Below are 18,187 nucleotides of genomic sequence, written 5' to 3' on the forward strand. Positions count from 1 at the left end.
TGACATTACAGAGTGTAATGTAGCCTACACTCTCAAAACATGTGCAGGCACAGTCGAAACAGAAGGCAGGCTTGCACGAGGCTTTCAAGTGGAATCCTTTGATGGAAGCTTAGTCTTACCCTTACCGGTGCTACTTGAGTGTAACGAAATTCCAGACAATCGTTCTGAAATCCCCACTCCGGGAGTAGTTAGTAACCACAGGCATCTAAAACATCTTGCAAGATACATTCCAGAGCCCGATCATTGTGTTCCCATTCTTATTCTGTTAGGCAGAGATATGATCAGAGTCCACAAAGCCCATAAGCAAGTGAATGGGCCACCAAATGCTCCCTTTGCACAAAAGTTGGACTTCGGGTGGGTAATCATTGGAGACATGTGCCTTGGGAAAGTTCATAAACCGACTTTCACCCAAACTTACCACACCAACATTATGGAAAACGGTCAGTCTACATACTTTCATCCATGTCCTAACAACTACACCGTAAAGGATAGATCCCAAAGCGAGTCACTCACCAAGTCCCTTATCAAGGAGCGGAATCAAAGACTAGCAGAATGGGATGTATTTCAGAGAACAAAAGATGACGAGAGAACAGCTCAGTCTATCGAGGACCGACTCTTTCTGCAGATCATGGACAGAGAAGTCTATAAAGACGAGGAAAATTCATGGGTTGCCCCACTCCCATTCAAGCAGCCAAGGCAATGTCTTCCAAACAATCGTCCACAAGCTGTGGAACGCTTCAATTCACTTCTACGATCTTTCAGGAAGAAGCCTGAGATGAAAAAAGACTTTGTAGCCTTTATGGAGAGGCTATTTCAAAATGATCATGCAGAAATAGCTCCTTCAGTTGGTCCCAATGAACAGTGTTGGTATCTACCTTCTTTTGCTGTGTACCATCCAAAAAAGCCATCCCAGATCCGAGTGGTCTTTGACTCGAGCGCTCAATGCAAAGGGGCATCACTGAATAAGGTTCTCTTGACGGGTCCTGACCTCAACAACAGTCTCCTTGGTGTCCTCATGCGGTTTCGCAAAGAGCCTGTCGCCTTCATGGTAGATATACAACAAATGTTCCACTGCTTTAAAGTACGATCTGCAGACAGGAACCACCTCAGGTTCCTCTGGTTCCATGAAAATAACCCAGAGAACGAGGTCATAGAATACCGTATGAAGGTACACGTATTTGGGAACAGTCCCTCTCCGGCAGTGGCCATTTACTGTCTTCGTCGTGCAGCCCAAGAAGGACTAGAGGAATTCGGTCAAGACGCCCTACAGTTTGTGGAGCAAGACTTTTACATGGATGACGGATTGAAGTCCTTGCCCTCCGCAGAGATGGCAATCGACCTGTTAAAAAGGTCACAGGACATGCTGGCTGGATCTAACTTGAAGTTGCATAAACTGGCTTCAAACAGCAAGGAAGTTATGGGAGTATTCCCATCTGAGGATTACGCCAATTCAATGAAAGAACTGGATTTAGGTGTTAGCTCACTTCCTATGCAACGCAGTCTTGGCTTGCTTTGGAATCTGGACACAGACTGCTTCAACTTCCACATCCAAAATGATAGAAGGCCTTACACTAGGCGTGGACTGCTGTCTGTTATAAACAGTTTGTATGACCCACTAGGATTTGTGGCCCCCATCACAGTTCAGGGCAAAGTACTACTGAGGGAGCTAACTGAAAATGCTGCCAACTGGGATGCATCCTTACCTGTGAACAAACAAAAGGTGTGGGAGGAGTGGAGAGATTCTCTGCAGGAACTGCAACATGTACAAGTCCCAAGAAGCTATGGGTCCACATCGTTGTCAGGTGCCAAGTTCAAGGAGCTTTGTGTTTTTTCAGACGCGTCTGAGAAAGTAATAGCAGCAGTTGCTTACCTCAAAACAGTTGATTTAGATGGTAGCTGTCATATGGGGTTCATCACAGGCAAAGCAAGGCTAGCGCCACAACCAGAGCACACTATACCTCGTCTGGAACTCTGCGCGGCCGTCTTGGCAGTGAACATGATGGAAACCATCATTGCAGAGATTGCTGTCAAATTCGATGAGATCACCTTCTACACAGATAGTAGAGTGGTCCTTGGCTATATCTACAATGAGAAACGCAGATTTCATGTCTATGTAAGCAACCGTGTACAGAGAATCCGGACAAGCACTAACCCAGAACAATGGCATTATGTGAGCTCAGAGCATAATCCAGCTGATGTCGCAACACGACCGATAGCTCCAACCAAATTGCAGGACACTATCTGGTTCAGTGGACCAGCATTCTTGCATCATCCAAAAACAGAGACTTTCCCTAGAGAACCCTTCGCACTTGTTGATCCTGATCGGGATTCAGAAGTTCGTCCACAAGTAACAGTCTTGCATACCACCGTCTCAAATCGCTTTGAACGCTTTTCGGACTGGAGCCGTCTGATCCGAGCTGTTGGAAAGCTGATTCATATTGCACGCTCTTATAAGCAGGATCAAAATGACACCCCTCAGGCATGCAAGGGATGGCACTGTTGCAAACTTCCTCTTAGTGCTGACACAATACTTCAGAGCACAGAAGTTGTCATACGAGCAGTACAACAGGAAACCTTTGCTGACGAGTTGCAGTGCCTCAAACGGAACGAACCACTTCCCAAGACTAGCACACTCAAAAAACTAGATCCCTTCATTGATCAAAGCGGACTGTTGAGGGTCGGAGGTCGTCTGGTCAAAGCAGATCTTGGTTCTGAAGAAAAGAGACCCCTCCTCATACCTGGTAGGAACCATGTAGCATTACTTCTAACACGACACTTTCATGAGCAAACACATCATCAGGGTCGTCACTTCACAGAGGGAGCGATAAGATCTGCCGGCTATTGGATAATAGGAGGCAAAAGACGTGTGAACGGTCTCATCCATTCCTGTGTTGTATGCCGCAGACTCAGGAGGGGCTGCGAGACTCAAAAGATGGCAGATCTGCCCGCCGACAGGCTCAGCATAGAGCCTCCCTTCACACATGTGGGACTAGATGTGTTTGGCCCCTGGTCTGTATCTGCTCGCAGGACAAGAGGTGGCTATGCAGAAAGCAAAAGATGGGCAGTGTTATTCGCATGTCTAAGTGTCAGAGCCATTCATATTGAAGTGATCGAGTCCCTAGATACCTCCAGTTTCATTAATGCTTTAAGGAGGTTTCTGGCAATCCGGGGTCCAGTGAAACGGATTCGCTCTGATAGAGGGACCAATTTCATTGGAGCTTGTAAAGACCTGCAAATTCCTTCCAATGTTGATGAAAAGGCGGTGAAACAATTCCTGTCAGATCACGGCTGCATATGGACTTTCAACCCTCCGCATTCGTCGCACATGGGCGGTGCATGGGAAAGGATGATTGGCATTGCTCGCAGGATTTTGGACTCCATGCTTCTTCAGATGTCATCCTCTAAACTCACGCACGAGGTACTCACCACCTTCATGGCTGAAGTTACTGCCATTATAAACAACAGACCACTGATACCTGTGTCTACTGATCCAACAGATCCTTTCATCCTAACACCTGCCACATTACTTACCCAAAAGACTGGTACTAGCTCAGTTCCTCCTGGGGACTTTGGAAAGCCTGATCTGTACAAACAACAGTGGCGTACTGTGCAAAGCCTCGCAAACACTTTCTGGGACAGATGGCGTAAACAGTACCTTTCAACCCTACAGCATCGACGAAAATGGCAACACCAACAGCCAAACGTTTCCAAAGGATGCATAATTCTGCTCAAGGACTCTCAGTCAAAACGGAACGATTGGCCCCTGGGCATCATAACGGAAACTTACCCCAGCCAAGATGGGCGAGTTCGAAAGGTACAAGTAAAAATCATTGGGAAAGATGGACCCAAACTGTTTCTGAGACCTATTAATGAGATCGTACTCCTCCTCCATGAAGATTCGGAATAGACCGTTCAGGTTTACACTCAAGTAAGAAGGTTTGGTATTCCCTTAATACCAGACGGGGAGTGTGCTGTTCTATATGAACATTCTGCATTTATTTGATATAAAAGTTGTAGTAAAGTGACCCCTTTTGTTCAAAGTTGGGTATTGCATATAATTTTGTTAATGTCCTTATATGATGACATCACAAACGTGAGCCCTGCAGCAAAGAAGAGCATGCGGTCATGGCTACTATTGCTCCTTTATTTAAGTTGTTTTGAAGGCACTTTCGGTATGTAGATGTTGCTACATTATAACTCCTATGCATATTTAATTGTTATATCTTATATCCCAGATGTAAATTTAGTTTTCTTTGTTTCATGAATGCACAATCTGTTTCTGTTATAGTTGATACTAACTATACTCAATGTAAAAGCCTTTGTTGTGCTTATGCAAACATGTAATCGACGCTGTACATTTAGGATTCTGTATTTTGTATTTTTACAGTTTTACGTTATTCCTTGGGCAGCAGTAAACCTTGGAAACAATTCCTGTGTCTGTTGTCTTTGGGAGGCGTTATCTGACTGCATACTCAAGCAAGGCGTTTGAGATAAAGGGCAGAACAGTAACATAAAATGAAAAGTAATTTTAGTTAATTGAAATAAATCTGAGAATATAATAAAATAAAATATAAATATTACATGGAAAACTGAAACTTGAAAATAAGACATTAAATAGAGTAAGATTAAGTTGAAGTAAAAAAATATATAAATACTAATTATTACTAATCACCAATTTTTTTATTATATGGAAAAGAATAGCCATTTTCACTCTATTTTACGTATGAACGTATTAGTTGTTTTTGTCCATAAAATCACACTGTAAAAAATTCTTACCAACTTCAAGTTAAAAATTTCAGCTGAGTTTTTACAGTGTATAATGAATGGAAGCCGGAGCTTTCAAGACACAAAATGACACAAAAGAACCCTAAAATAGTCCATATGACTTGACCTCTGCCCTAGCTGTCCTTGGCATATGCTCATGAGACAAGTACCAATGCCCAATTTGTCAAAATGTGTCAAATGTGTTCAGTGAAACTGAAGGAATAAGTCTGAACAATTTCCTTTTATTACCTTCTAGTCATTCTTTGACAGTCTGATCACACGGAAATGTATTATAGATAGAAGTTGTGCATTTGGATTGAAGTGTCCTTGCGTAAGCGCCATGTTTTTCACCCTGATATATAACGAACTGAAATTTCTATTAAAAAAAAGAAGCATTCACTTCAGTATTGGTAATTATGAATGAATCAACATCATTTTTTCTTTCAAATGCAGTGTGCTCAAGGCCTTCCAGCAGAATCACAGCCCACTTCTGCCACCTCGATCTCAGGTTAATGACCTTAAGCACCAAAGCATCTGAATACGTTAGATCAGAACATAACTCTAAGTGACGGGGCCAATGCAAATGAGAAATGCCTTGCTGGCTAATAGTATACATGCAGCCAGCAGTGAAAAGTCTGCCTTTAAGATGAAAATCCAATCTGATTTATATTCAAATAGACAGTCAACCATGGTTTCATAAGAAAACTTAATTAAGAACTGCTAGGTGAGTGGTAGAAAGAGAGCATGAGATAGACAGAGTGATGGGAAGGAAAATAAAGATCCAAGGAAATCAAGATTTCTCCCTTTATTATAGACTGATATATTGTGGAACACTAGAACGGAAAAATAAATCAGGCATGACACAAACCAAGTCTGTGCATATTGTACACTCTTGAAAGCTTGGTCCACTTGAGCCGAGTAGCAGACCTCACTGGTTTCTGTTCATTAACAGCATATAATGCAAGGAAATTTCATCTTTGAGAACAGCACAAATCATGTTATCTTCAACCGTGTAAAATGTAAACATCCTTGAGCAATACAGAACATGTTTATTTCATTTGATCATGCTGTTTATTATGAAATTAAATCAAAAGCTGTAAGTTTTATAAGCTGTTCTTTCACAAAACCTGACCATGAGATGGAAATGGAAAATGTTAGGGAATTGAAAAAATAATTATCTATTATAAACTCATTTAAAAACTATTAATTTTCAACATTTCTTCTTATTATTATTTACTAATTTACGATTTTAATCTAGCTCATTCGATCAGAATTCAGTCGAAACGTTATGTTTGGTAATAAACTCTTAACCCTGTTGTTTGTTACCGCAAAGCTACACACAGGGCTGAAGCAGAACCATCCTAATGAGCTTTTGTGAATGTCTGTATCCATGAGAGGTTCCACAGCACGGTGTAAGTATGGAGAGCAATGTGTTTGCTAGATAATGAGGTAAACTTTAAGACATGACTGGAAAGCAAAGAGAGCCCTGGAGTCCAAGCTCCAAGCGTCTCCATCTCACAGGTGGAGTCCTAGTTCTGGTTTTATCGTAAAACTGCCATAAGATGTCTGTGCATGTGGATTTAATGGATGTCCTTGTGGGAGAGGCATATTTTTTAAAAGCGAAAGGACATCTGAAGTGGGGTCTTACTATATTTTATTGATGACAAAATGTGGTATATATGTAGAATATCCAAGAAATCCAAGCAGGCACAATATTTTATGGCACTGCAAATGCCACAAATCTGCCAGAGAAGTCAAATGACTCTGACTATGCATAAGCACTAGTAATTAAGATGATTAATGGCCGCCTCTGAACTAACGGCAAAGGCGACTGACTTCCATTTCCCACCAGCACAGTGTCGGATATTAAAGGGTTATGCGCTGAAGTTCATCGCTCATGTTCTCTTGAACACATTCTGACAGCATCGTTTCAGACCACCATTTAGGGGTAAGTGCAACTCAAATCAGATAGTTATTTTTTGTGCGAGAATGTACCTGTCCTCCCCCCATCTCCATCTCTCCGTCTTTGGCTTCAAAGTACCTGATCCTGCTCTTAGGGCAAGATGATGGTTTACACTACAATGTGCAATCAGTGGAATATCCGTTTTCATGGTTTATCTCTCCCAGGTGGTGTCCTGCTCTGAAAAAGGCCCACGCTCATATGCTCCATTCGTCTTCATGGACAATATACTCTCATAAACGTTTTGTATGTTGTATATGAATCCTTTTATTTTCTTCTTGTAAATCTATACTGATCTGATTTTATGAAGATTACCGTTCAAATGTTTGGGGTCATTAAGTGGTTTCTTGTTTTGTTTTTGTTTTTTGATAGAAATTAATACTTCTGTTTGCCAAAGATGTGTTAAATGACAACAAAGACATTTAATATGAATTCTATAATTGCAAATAAATGCTGTTTTTCTGAACTTTCTATTTATCGAAGAATGTTGAAATCACAGTTTACACAAAAACATTTGATATTTTTCACAATATTGTTGTTTATTTGCATTCTGATATGTTAAAAAACACAGCCTTATATTATAAACATAATTTTTTGATTATTTTTTTTTAACATTCTTTAAAATATAAAAAAACAACTTATCAACCCAAAATTTGAACTGCAGTTTATATAAAAAAAATGGTTTAATTTTTTCAAATTAAAATTTCTAATTAGCCTAATTTTGTTTTGTAAAAAGAAAAATCAGCTAAACATTACTGTAAATTTACAACAAAAGGCTAAAAATACAGAGAAATATATTATAAATAAAGTGTACATGTGAAAAATGTACAATATACATAAATATATTCTATATTTATACATATAAAATACAGATATTTGGCTTGTTTTTTGTTTTGTTTTGTTTTGCATTGACTTTTTGCATTGATTCATCTGTTACAGTATGTATCAACCCTTTTAATATTAATTCAAATAAAACAGTTGGTTAATGCTAGCTTATGTTAGCTAACAGTTAGTTCATGTTAGTTAAATAATAACAGATAGAGTGGTTCATGTTAGCTCACATCCAGTGTTCGAACTATACCGTGGACTTTGGGGGAGCCCACCTTTTTTTATTTGTTGGGGGGGGGGGGGGGGGGGGGGCGTCTTTTTTTTCCCCTTCTCCTAAAACAGTTTATACTACTGTTTCGGCTATTAAAATAGTTCAGTTTTGTGTGTAATGGCAAAATTATTATATTTCGTTTCGTTTTTATTAAGTTAATTTAGAAAACGTTTGGAGCATTTTTGTTTGTTAAACAGCCTATAAGTTTTTGTCTTTTTAAAGTAAAGACCAAGCGGCCAGCTGCATGAGCTGATCATAGCCTGATCAAAGGTAAGAGTAATACATCATTTGGACCTGTAAAGGGTCTACTTGTATTTGTGGGCACTCACAATATCAACAAAAGGTAGTTCTTTTATAAAACAAAGAAAACAAACATGATGTGCTTTCTGCCGTCTTGAACAGGAGCGCTTCACAAAAATGAACCGAAGCTGAGCGAATACATGCCTCACAGACATGATACATACATCTATAGAAAGCTTTAAATTATTACTTAACGAAATCAAAAAATCGAAAACAAAAACTCTTTTATTATAATCTTAATCAATAAAGATGCATTTCTCTCTAAAGGCGCGTCTAATGAGGAGAAGGCGAGTCAGGATCAGCAACTTCATCCTTGCGACACAGACTCAGAAAACATTAGTTTATTAGTAAATAATTCAAATATCTCCTTACTATTTCCTGCAGACACATTCATGGTTATGTTTGCTGGGGTTTTTCAGCAAGATTTAGCCTATTGCGTGCATTTGAAGGCAGAACTATTTAGCTGCGCTGCTGCGGGACTCTAAACACCATCGAGCTGCTCTCAGTCGCGGCACGGTCTCGTGTTGTCTCCACCAGCGCGGCAATTTTTTTCATCACTAATCGATGGATGTCTACAATATAAAAATAAGGAGAAACCCAAAACAGGCCCGAGGCCCGGCCCGGCCCGCGTCTGAACTATGACTTGAAAATTGGCCTGAAGCCCGGCCCTAGAGGCGTAAAAAAAGTCGGGGCCCGTCGGGCCAGGGCCGAAATGCAGGGCTCTACAAAGACTTACTTCTTGCGTTGTCATCCCGGCGGTAGGTGTGCTAACAGGGCTTGCAGCAGGTGATTCGGTCGTGCCATTAAACTGCCTTGTGTTCTTTTTGCCATGGTGGCTGTATGATGCTAACTGCAGAATGTATTTCAAGGACTGCGCGCGCAGATCTACGGCCAATGTGTTGAATCCAACGTTTATATTTTTTCCCAAGAATCTTTGAGTTAACATGCACTAAACATGAGTTGAATGAATGTGCACCGCAGCGCCCCCACAGCTTGATGCTCATTAAGAATAGCATGTATAGTTATCTTTAATGAAGTGAATTAGGTTCAAATCTCCGTCATGCATGAATGAATGATATTTTTGCAATTTTACACATAATAATCCAAGATGATCGCATTACACAAAACTGAAATTGCACATCAAAATAACACATTGTCAATATTTTTCGAGACCCCCCAAAATTTCACAAACCACGTTTTCAGGGGAGCCCATGTCTTATTAAGGGGAGCCGAGCTCCCCCTGGCTCCCCCGTAGTTTGCACCCTGCTCACATCCAATAAATAATATATACAGATACAACTTCAAATAATGTATAAATGAAGCATTTACAAATATTTCTCAGTGTAAGTTAATGTTAACTAATGGAGTTAACTAATGTTAACAAATGGAACCTTATTGTAGTGTTACCATGACAGCAGCATGGGGTTTATGAATCACATATTAATACAAATACATAATACAAATCACATATTTCTAGTTTTTACAGATTGTATGTAATACTCCTTTGTTCCTTTGTTCCAGAATGGTCTCAAACGCTTGGACCTCACGTACACGTCAACACAGCAAGACTGGCCATTTATGCATGAGTTTATACAGCTATAAACATTTGCATAAACGCCGTAAGACATGACGTAACACAATAAAACCTCATAAAATATAATTTTCTCCTGAGCCAGACTGCCTACTGCAATAACGAGCCACGCTAAATGATCGCATCATCAGTCAACGTTACAAGCGGTTCGAAACTTCCCATTTAGAGTCCAGATTCCAATCATGTAAAACACAAATGCTTACCATACCTATTTACCGTGTCCATGCGGGTGCCTTTCATATGCTCCTGAGGCCAGCTGAATATGTGACAACCCTGGCATTTATATTTTGTCAGCATAAATGATGAATCTTTTCACATGCTGAGTGAAGATGAATCACATCTAGCGAGGCAGAGCACCTGAAGGGACTCACACTGTCTGTTTTTTCCTTGTAAAGATATTAGAAACGTTGGATGGTTGAATTATAACCACTCCGGTCGACTTCATTCGAAGACCGTGTCTTTAATAGGCTCGTTATCCATAGAAGTATAATAAAAGTGATCACGAGGATTAGAGCATAAAAGGTATAAATGCACTGCTGTTGTCATCATACCCAAACTTTGCTATAATTAAAAGCTTGGTGTGAACAAACACCTTTGTAAATGAATAGAAAATAAACACAACAAGCTAGCGGTTTAATTAAACGGAATCAGCAAATTGCATCGCAAGCAGCTGCGAGACCAGCGGACAGCTGGCAGACACCCCGACTGCTCTGGCCATGAAAGAGTAGTCATATCTGATTCTGTTTGGATGGCCAGCCTTTAGAGACCAATGCTAAGCAGTACCTAGAGAACTGAGATGAATCGCTCACTCTCACCCCAGTGTACCGCAGCCATATTAAACAGTTATGGAGGCAACTCAAGCGGAACTTTCTACTCTCGATTCCTCGGCCGAGTTCAACTCTCAGACCACACTGCGCTCCTGAGAATTCCCATCTCGGCATTAGCATTCTCGAGGTGTCAGGCCAATGTTTACAATCACGGCTAAATTGACGCTGGATTTTCTCGACTTCATGCTCGCTGGCCCTACCGAGTGTTCACCCATTACTCTCCTCTTTGACGGTTCTGGGTTACACAAGGCTGTTATCATTAATGTCCCTGTGAGGCGACCCCACTCCCCGATTACTACGGTTCCTCTGAACACATCACCCTTCCTCCAGGCCAGTGACTGTACATTAATCACTCTCTATAAGGGCTCATACTGCAGCCTGACGATATACACCCGAGTGCCTAGTTGTGCTGGGGTAAGCATGTTTTTAAAATGAAGAGTGCACTATTGGATATTGAAGGAAAGGTGGCTGGTGGATATATTGTGGGCACAGGCTCGAGAGTCAATCGCAGCAAAATTCTCATATCTAAATCCACATGTAAACAAAATGATTGACTCATGCGCAAGCGCTTGGACACGCACGCCAACACTCCACCGACTTGCTGTGTAACAAGCACATCTGACATGTCAATGACTGACAATGTTCCCTCAACACCTCCATAGGCTGGAATCAAAACAAACAGATCTTAGACATACTGTAAATGAGGAACGTTTCTAAAAGTATTTAGAATAAAAAAACATATAGAATGATAAAACAGATCACGCAATTACTGCGAAGATTCGAATTTGTGTTCCTGCATCAGTGCAGAAGTTGCAGCTAGAATGAGAACAACAAATAGGCCTAAATCTCCCTCTGCACATCCACGTTTATGTGAATAAAACCATTGATTACTCTAATAACAGTTATACTCAATCAAAGTTTGAATGAGGTGGAAAAAAACAAGTAATTCATCGAATCAATGTTCCATTTTCTTGTATGATTTGTTTCTGCAAGTCCAATTTTCCCACCCGACATCTTTTCTCCTACCGTAACAGCAAAACAAATTCCATAGATAAAGCATATCCCTGCATAACGCACACACACACACACACACACACATACAATGACAATGAAAATCGACAGAATCAAAGGATGGCTGAATTCTTGCTGAAAAGAAGTGGGAAAGAATAGAGGAACTGTATTACACGCATTACATGCAGGAAAAAAGAAGCAAAAGCTTAAAGCTCAAAGTGGCAAAAACACCCTGCTGGAGACAAATCTTAAAAAAGATTTAAATGAGGCTTCTATAGCCTGCCGGGCCACTGAACTATCCATTAAATTCAGATTATGGCTTTCTTTCCGTTTTTTTATTTATTTATGTTTTTAATCATCCAGCAAGGGTTTGTCTGAGAGTCGAAAAAATTACAGCTGAATAATATGCATATTGATTGTGATCAGTAGGAGACACTGGCTTTGTGCATTTTAATAATGTAGACGTGTGCCAACTGTAGCTCTCAACGATTAGGAACGTGTATACGCTTTCGACACCCACCAAGAAGGAAGCGTAGTTTCTGGCACAGCATGGATGTGTTTCTTTAAAAGCATCACCTGACATTTCGCAGACCTTGAAAATTGCATTTGAAAGGCATTGTGTGTTTTAAACGTGTTGTAATTGCATTACTGGTCCTGTGTGTACTATCAACATTCAGCTCGCTGGCATATCTGCATCACTGCTCTTCCTTTCTAAACCGTTTATTTGTGCTTGTTATTCCGCACTGTGCTTATTTTAAAGCCGGATGAAACTGGTTTTGGATCACTGTTAACACCTTTTGAGGAATCATACAGTAAGCACAACTAATGTAAATTACTGCATAGGTGAGAGTACCAAAGAATATTCAACGTCTTCTGATTACTTAGGAATTATTCTCCATAAATATGCAATAATGAAGCTAGAATTATTTTCAACATATTACATCTAGCCTACACACAGAGAACGATGGAGAGAAAGTGATGCACGAGCATTTACATTCACCGACAAACCTGTTGCTAAAGCTCCACTGAGATTAACACAAACACACATACACACACATTTAAACCAGCCCCAAATCGTGCAATGCACTGCAAGCTCTTACCTTTGTGAATGTTCAGGCCCTGCAGCACACCCCTGGGGACAAATACGGTGTAGAAACTCTGGGAGAAACCTGGTCTGCATGGAGCGATGGTCTGAGCGTTTCCGTGACTCCCCTGAGAAAGACAGACATTATTGGCTATGAAGACACAGGAGAGGGGAAGTGGTTAGGCAAATTGATTTGTGACCACAGGGTTGTGGTTCTTATTCAAGGTTATCGAAACCGATATAAATACCTTCAGGAGGCAAACTCACAGAGCAGGGATGCAGTCGTTTTACTATTAGGAATGAATACACAAATTTAAACCTTTTTTTATCTTATGTACCCTCCACTCAGGCAAACTAATCAACAGTGTTCCTTTGAACTGGAAATAATTTAGCTTTATTATTGATATTATTCTTAAGTCACTTTTAATAAATTGTATTATAATGACTTTAGTCTGTCAAAATCAGTAATAAAATGAAATGAAATAAAATATATGGGATAAAACATATTCTGTTATGAATCTCATCAATGCAAATGTATAAAATGCTTTAAAATGTTTTTTTTTCTTTAAGATTTTGAAAGAAGACTTGCGATTAATCATCAAAATGAGTAATTGTACTTATTATTAAACTATATAAACATTTAAAAATTACACTTATAACACTCCAGTAACTGCATTGACTGTAAAGCAGAAATGTGTTCCATTTTACCCGATTTAATTCATCTTTAATATTAACATTAATAATAAGTTTTAATAAATTATATTATAATCACTGTAGTCAGTCAATATCAGTAATCAATTTCAGTACAATTTAATTAAATTCTTTAAAGAAAATGCTGGATTAATCATCAAGAATACTTGTTTTGTGATTGTTATTACATTATTTAAGCATTTGAAAATTAACAAAAAAAATCTCTCTCTCTCTCTCTCTATATATATATATATGTAGCTCTAACAAAGCAACATCTCAATCTTTCCAAGCACCCACTGTAACTGCTTAAACACCCTCTGCTGTGCATGTACTTCTGGTTATGAATCATTACTATAGTCCAGTAGAGTGTTTGAATATTCAATAGTTCCATGCCAATGAACACATTCTAAATCAAAAGCTGCAAATCTGTGATGTTCTTAATTCACATTCAGAGGCCTGCATTCTAATGCCCTAATGGTGGTTTTAAAGAAATTTACACAAGCGAAAACATCAAGAGCTTTTCTAAAAAATTAAAAAGAGCTAAACGAGCTTGTTTGATGATTAAAACAAACCGAGGGAAAAAAGGGGGGGGGTGCAATGGAAGACAGGAAATGCGGAGTAAAGACGGCTGTGCTGGAGTTCTGCCATTTAAATCAGTAGAGAAATTGTGCCCATTACAGTGGCATCTATTTTAGGATAGTGACCTAGAGTGTGTGTGTGTGTGTGTGTGAGCGTGTGTGTGTATGCATCAATGGATAGTGCTCACCACAGAGATTTAGCATAATTAGATGGTGGGTCATATTCAGGTTATGTCAGTCTCAATATGGTAGGCTTTTCTAAAAACGATTCAGGGTTCAAGCCCAGGCCTCGGCTGTGTCTGAACTGAACGAGAGGTTGCCTTTAGGGGTCTCTCTCTCTCCCTATATTTTTCCATTCGGAAACACAGACAACTAGGAACCTGAAAAATCAAGACAACAAAGAGCCGACGCACTAAGCTCTTTCATACGTCCACAGAGGAACAGTCTGTGTCAAAGCATCCCTACAGATCACATTAGTCAAAGGGCTGTGAGATGGTTACTTTCTAAAGCAGTGCTGCCTCTGCCCACCATGTGAATACAGCTCTATAGCTACATTTCACCCCCAGCTGGATACAGATTTTATTCTGAATGAGTCATCAAAGAGAATGTCAATATCTGCCACATCCAACAGCAATATGTCTTATTTCCAGAACTTATATTTACTCTACACCCCAGCACTTTCTAGATTTCATATACTGGTATATGTGCGTCTTTAACTACTAATGTTTCATAATTCCACTGACCAAAGTAACCAGTTCTCTAGAATCCAACATGTTAAATCATTCCTGACGTTCCATAACATATTAATATGAATACAATTCATTTGCATAATCGCATATTCCTCCAGTAAGGACAGAGCAGCACAGGCATCGCCGCATCCTCTGCAATGTGTGTTAAAAGTGCAGCTGCAAGCCACTGCAGCTCCCTGATAGACGACCAGTGTTCAGCACAAACTGATTTACTTGTTTGAATGTTATTTCAAAGAAGAAGAAAAAAATCGACTGTTACAGAAGTGCTACGAAAGCAAATTTGCATTTCCAAAAAGACAAAGTAAACGCTCGATGCACCACTGCGCATAAAACGCACAAATACAAGTCGCGGTCTAGTAGTGTTACTTCCAGAGTGTTTGTAAATAAAACATTTAGTCTTACCAAAGAGGTGCCCACAACTAAGGCACAAGCCACAAGAATCGCGCAGCCGGTTTTCATTTTGGCCATCAGCAGAGGCGGCAGATGTTTGTTATTCACAAACGCAGAGATAATTCCTGTGAGACGTGCTGTCGGTTGCAGGGTTCCGCTGAGCGATGCGAGAGAATATTGTCCCGGTCGGTCTTGCGCCCTACTGCAGGTGGACAGGCGCTGTTCAGCTCAGCACCACGGCTCCGCTGGCGGCGTCACAACCGCTACAACTCCTCCTACCGCAGCGTGCTACTTAAAGACACACTGAGACGCACTACAGCACGCTCGACAGTTAAACAGGCAAGTATTGTGTACATTCCGCATATGCTACTTTAGATTCAAATAGCCAGCGGATGCAGTCAGGTGGCGAATCAATAGGGAGGGGTTTTATAGTGGGGTCTGACTACCTTAATTAAAGTTTGGGATATCTTAAAGACATTAATTATTTTTACATATATGACGATAGTGCAAAAGTTTGATTACGAGCTTTCGCCTCAATATTGGAGTAACCATAGCAACAGTTCGCTGCTAGATCGCTTTGCCTTAGGACAGTACATCGAAAAAAACAAACACAATTACTGTAATTATTTATAGCTTCATTATTGATTTAAACATTGCAAAATAACTACAAAACGTTAGTGTTTTGTTTAAATTGTTTTGAAAATAGTTTCAATAGTAGGCCTACGCACAACGTCTAAAGAGCAAGCTACTTTCCTTTAATTAAAAGCGATCAAAAGTTATTGTGGAATCTGAAACTATCAAAATTAATTATCACAATCCATAATGCATTTTACCCGACGATCTAATTATCACATCCACTATGATGTCAGGCAATCAAAACATTTTCGTAATGTTTGGATGATCCGTATTTAAACTAATGTGTGACACTGGCAACATTTTTTTTTTTTTCTGTTTGAACAATGGTAACAATTACTAGAACAAAATTATGATAATTAATGTCACGAATCCAGTTGGTGGCCTTCCTTCCGACTGCCAAAAGAGGTCGCCTCACCATCATATTGACTCTCACACCACACATCACACTGGACTGCATTTCCCATCATCCACTGCACTGACGACACACACAGCTGATTCCACTAATCAGCTCACACCTGAAAATTATCCCACACCATCTCACACTCTTTATAAGCCTTGGAGTATTGTTCTGTGTATACTCCCCTAGTGTTAGCTGCCTTACAGAGCCATTCTGTGTTTTTCTGTTTAGTTCCAGTATTGTTCTGCATTTATAACTCTTATAGTTTTAGCTGCGATACGGAACCCTCTTTGTTGTCTTAGTCTTGCCTTGTGTTTTTCTAGTGTTTTGATTCTTGCCTGTGTTTCTTGGATTTACCCTTTGCCTTGCCGTTTGGACTGTTTGCACCTCTCTTGGACTACTGCTCGTATACCTGGATTACCTCTCTGCCTTGCCCTGTTGGATATTGTTCGCTGCTCATCGACTCTCGCTAGCCCTAGGATTGCTCTGTCTTGACTGTACCGTACCTGTTTGCCGTTGTTTGACCCTGCCTGTTTTTTGACTATGTTTATTAATAAAAGCTTGCACATGGATCCACACGTCTCACGTCTCGTTCGCCCCGTTACAATTAGCAGTGTTGGGTGTACTGCATTAACAAATAATTACTGTAGTTTAATTACTCATCCTTCAAGCAGTAAAGTAATGGATTACTTTAATAAGAGACTAACTTTTTTAGTATAACTTACCCAACATAATAGTTAGCCACCACTATTAAAAAAACTAATTAAACACACTGAAAGAAAGAATTCAAAAGCTTCTTACACTGTTAGTGAATCTGCCATTTACAATTGAATTACAGTGGAGGTGCAGCAATAACTGAAGTATTTAATATAAAAGATTGTCAGGGTAAACCACAAATGAATATTAAAAGTTTGAGACACAAAGCAATGCAAAAAAGCACTGAGTTACAGATGTTTAAACACTCTCCAGTCTTCCTTGCCATGGTAAAATTTGTGTAATAGTGCTTCTGACCTGAATTGTAAACTCTTAACTGGCTCTTTCCATGGATAAATAAGACAGGTTGTCCGTAGGCAAAGATGTCAGTCTTACAAGCTTCATGTAACCGACTGCATGCTATAGCCTGCAATGCAGGGAGCCATTTCACACTTATTTCTCTGTCTTTTGATCATAGCTGAGTTGGCCGCGTTATCCTGCTGTGATCCGTTGTAAAAGACCTGTATCCCATCTGACGTAACTGTTTTAAACAGTGAGAAACAAATATAACTCTCCCAGTTATTCATAATTTACTTCCTTGGCGACAGTCTTTTCGTCTAGAATGAAAGTAATCAAAAGGCCGTCGTCCACATTTTAATGACGCTGACATTTTCTCGCTCATCTGAGTTTGTAGCTCAATTTCCATATCAGAAGGACGACGCCAGTCTGATCCAATCAAAAGAAACATGAGAGAAATGTGAACGTGCTCTTTTATGCCAATTAGGACAGACCAATTCGTTTACCCGACTTTTTGACATTCTTCTGGGCATACTAAATAGCGGATCGGTTTAGGAGGCTCTTTTGGTACAACTTTATTACTCAATTCATTCAATTAAAACAAGACGTATAATAGGTACGGATAGCAAGCACCACTCCACCAAATGTGAATGAATTCTCTGCTCCAAGCTGCAGGAAATTCTACATCCACATGGTGTGCCATGTTTGATTGTAGACACATCTTTACTCGGAGAAAGAACTATTGTGGACTGATCACAAGTCTTGGAGGAACCAGAACTTGTTGACTCAAGTTCACAATGTCAGTTTTGAAATGTCTAAATGTCCACAAAACCATTCGCAAGCAGACGGATATCCAGAAAAGACTTTTATTGTTGAGCTGAATATCAGCACAGTGATCAGTGGTATTGCAGAGCTTGGAGGTACTCTAGTAGGGCTTCTTTTTTTTTAAGGTGTGTAAATTCTTCTTCTTGAGTACTGAACATTTGCCTAATAAAAACACCATCTGGGCACTTGAAGCAAATTAGTTTAAGGCTGTGTTAAATTATTAAGCAAATCTCTTGAAATGGGTCCCACTTAACGGTTTTTACAGATGACAAGAGTTGTGGGCCAAACACTGTAAA

The 18,187-nt window shown here is 39.8% G+C and overlaps 1 protein-coding gene across 2 annotated transcripts in view; it reads right to left on the minus strand.

Moving 5' to 3' along the window:
- cdh4 (cadherin 4, type 1, R-cadherin (retinal)) overlaps nucleotides 1–15,121 on the minus strand; it is a gene marked incomplete at its 5' end in the record, with an annotated part of 231,956 nt that extends 216,835 nt beyond the window's left edge. For both annotated transcript variants that reach the window (XM_079396513.1, XM_079396514.1), the window contains 2 exons: nucleotides 12,653–12,764; nucleotides 15,056–15,121. In XM_079396513.1, the coding sequence (XP_079252639.1) occupies nucleotides 12,653–12,764; nucleotides 15,056–15,121 (178 nt within the window). The remainder of the gene's footprint in view (nucleotides 1–12,652; nucleotides 12,765–15,055) is intronic.
- Between the last annotated feature and the right edge of the window lie 3,066 nt (nucleotides 15,122–18,187).

Source organism: Barbus barbus (genome assembly GCF_936440315.1).
Source record: "Barbus barbus genome assembly, chromosome: 37".
Lineage (NCBI taxonomy): Eukaryota > Metazoa > Chordata > Actinopteri > Cypriniformes > Cyprinidae > Barbus > Barbus barbus.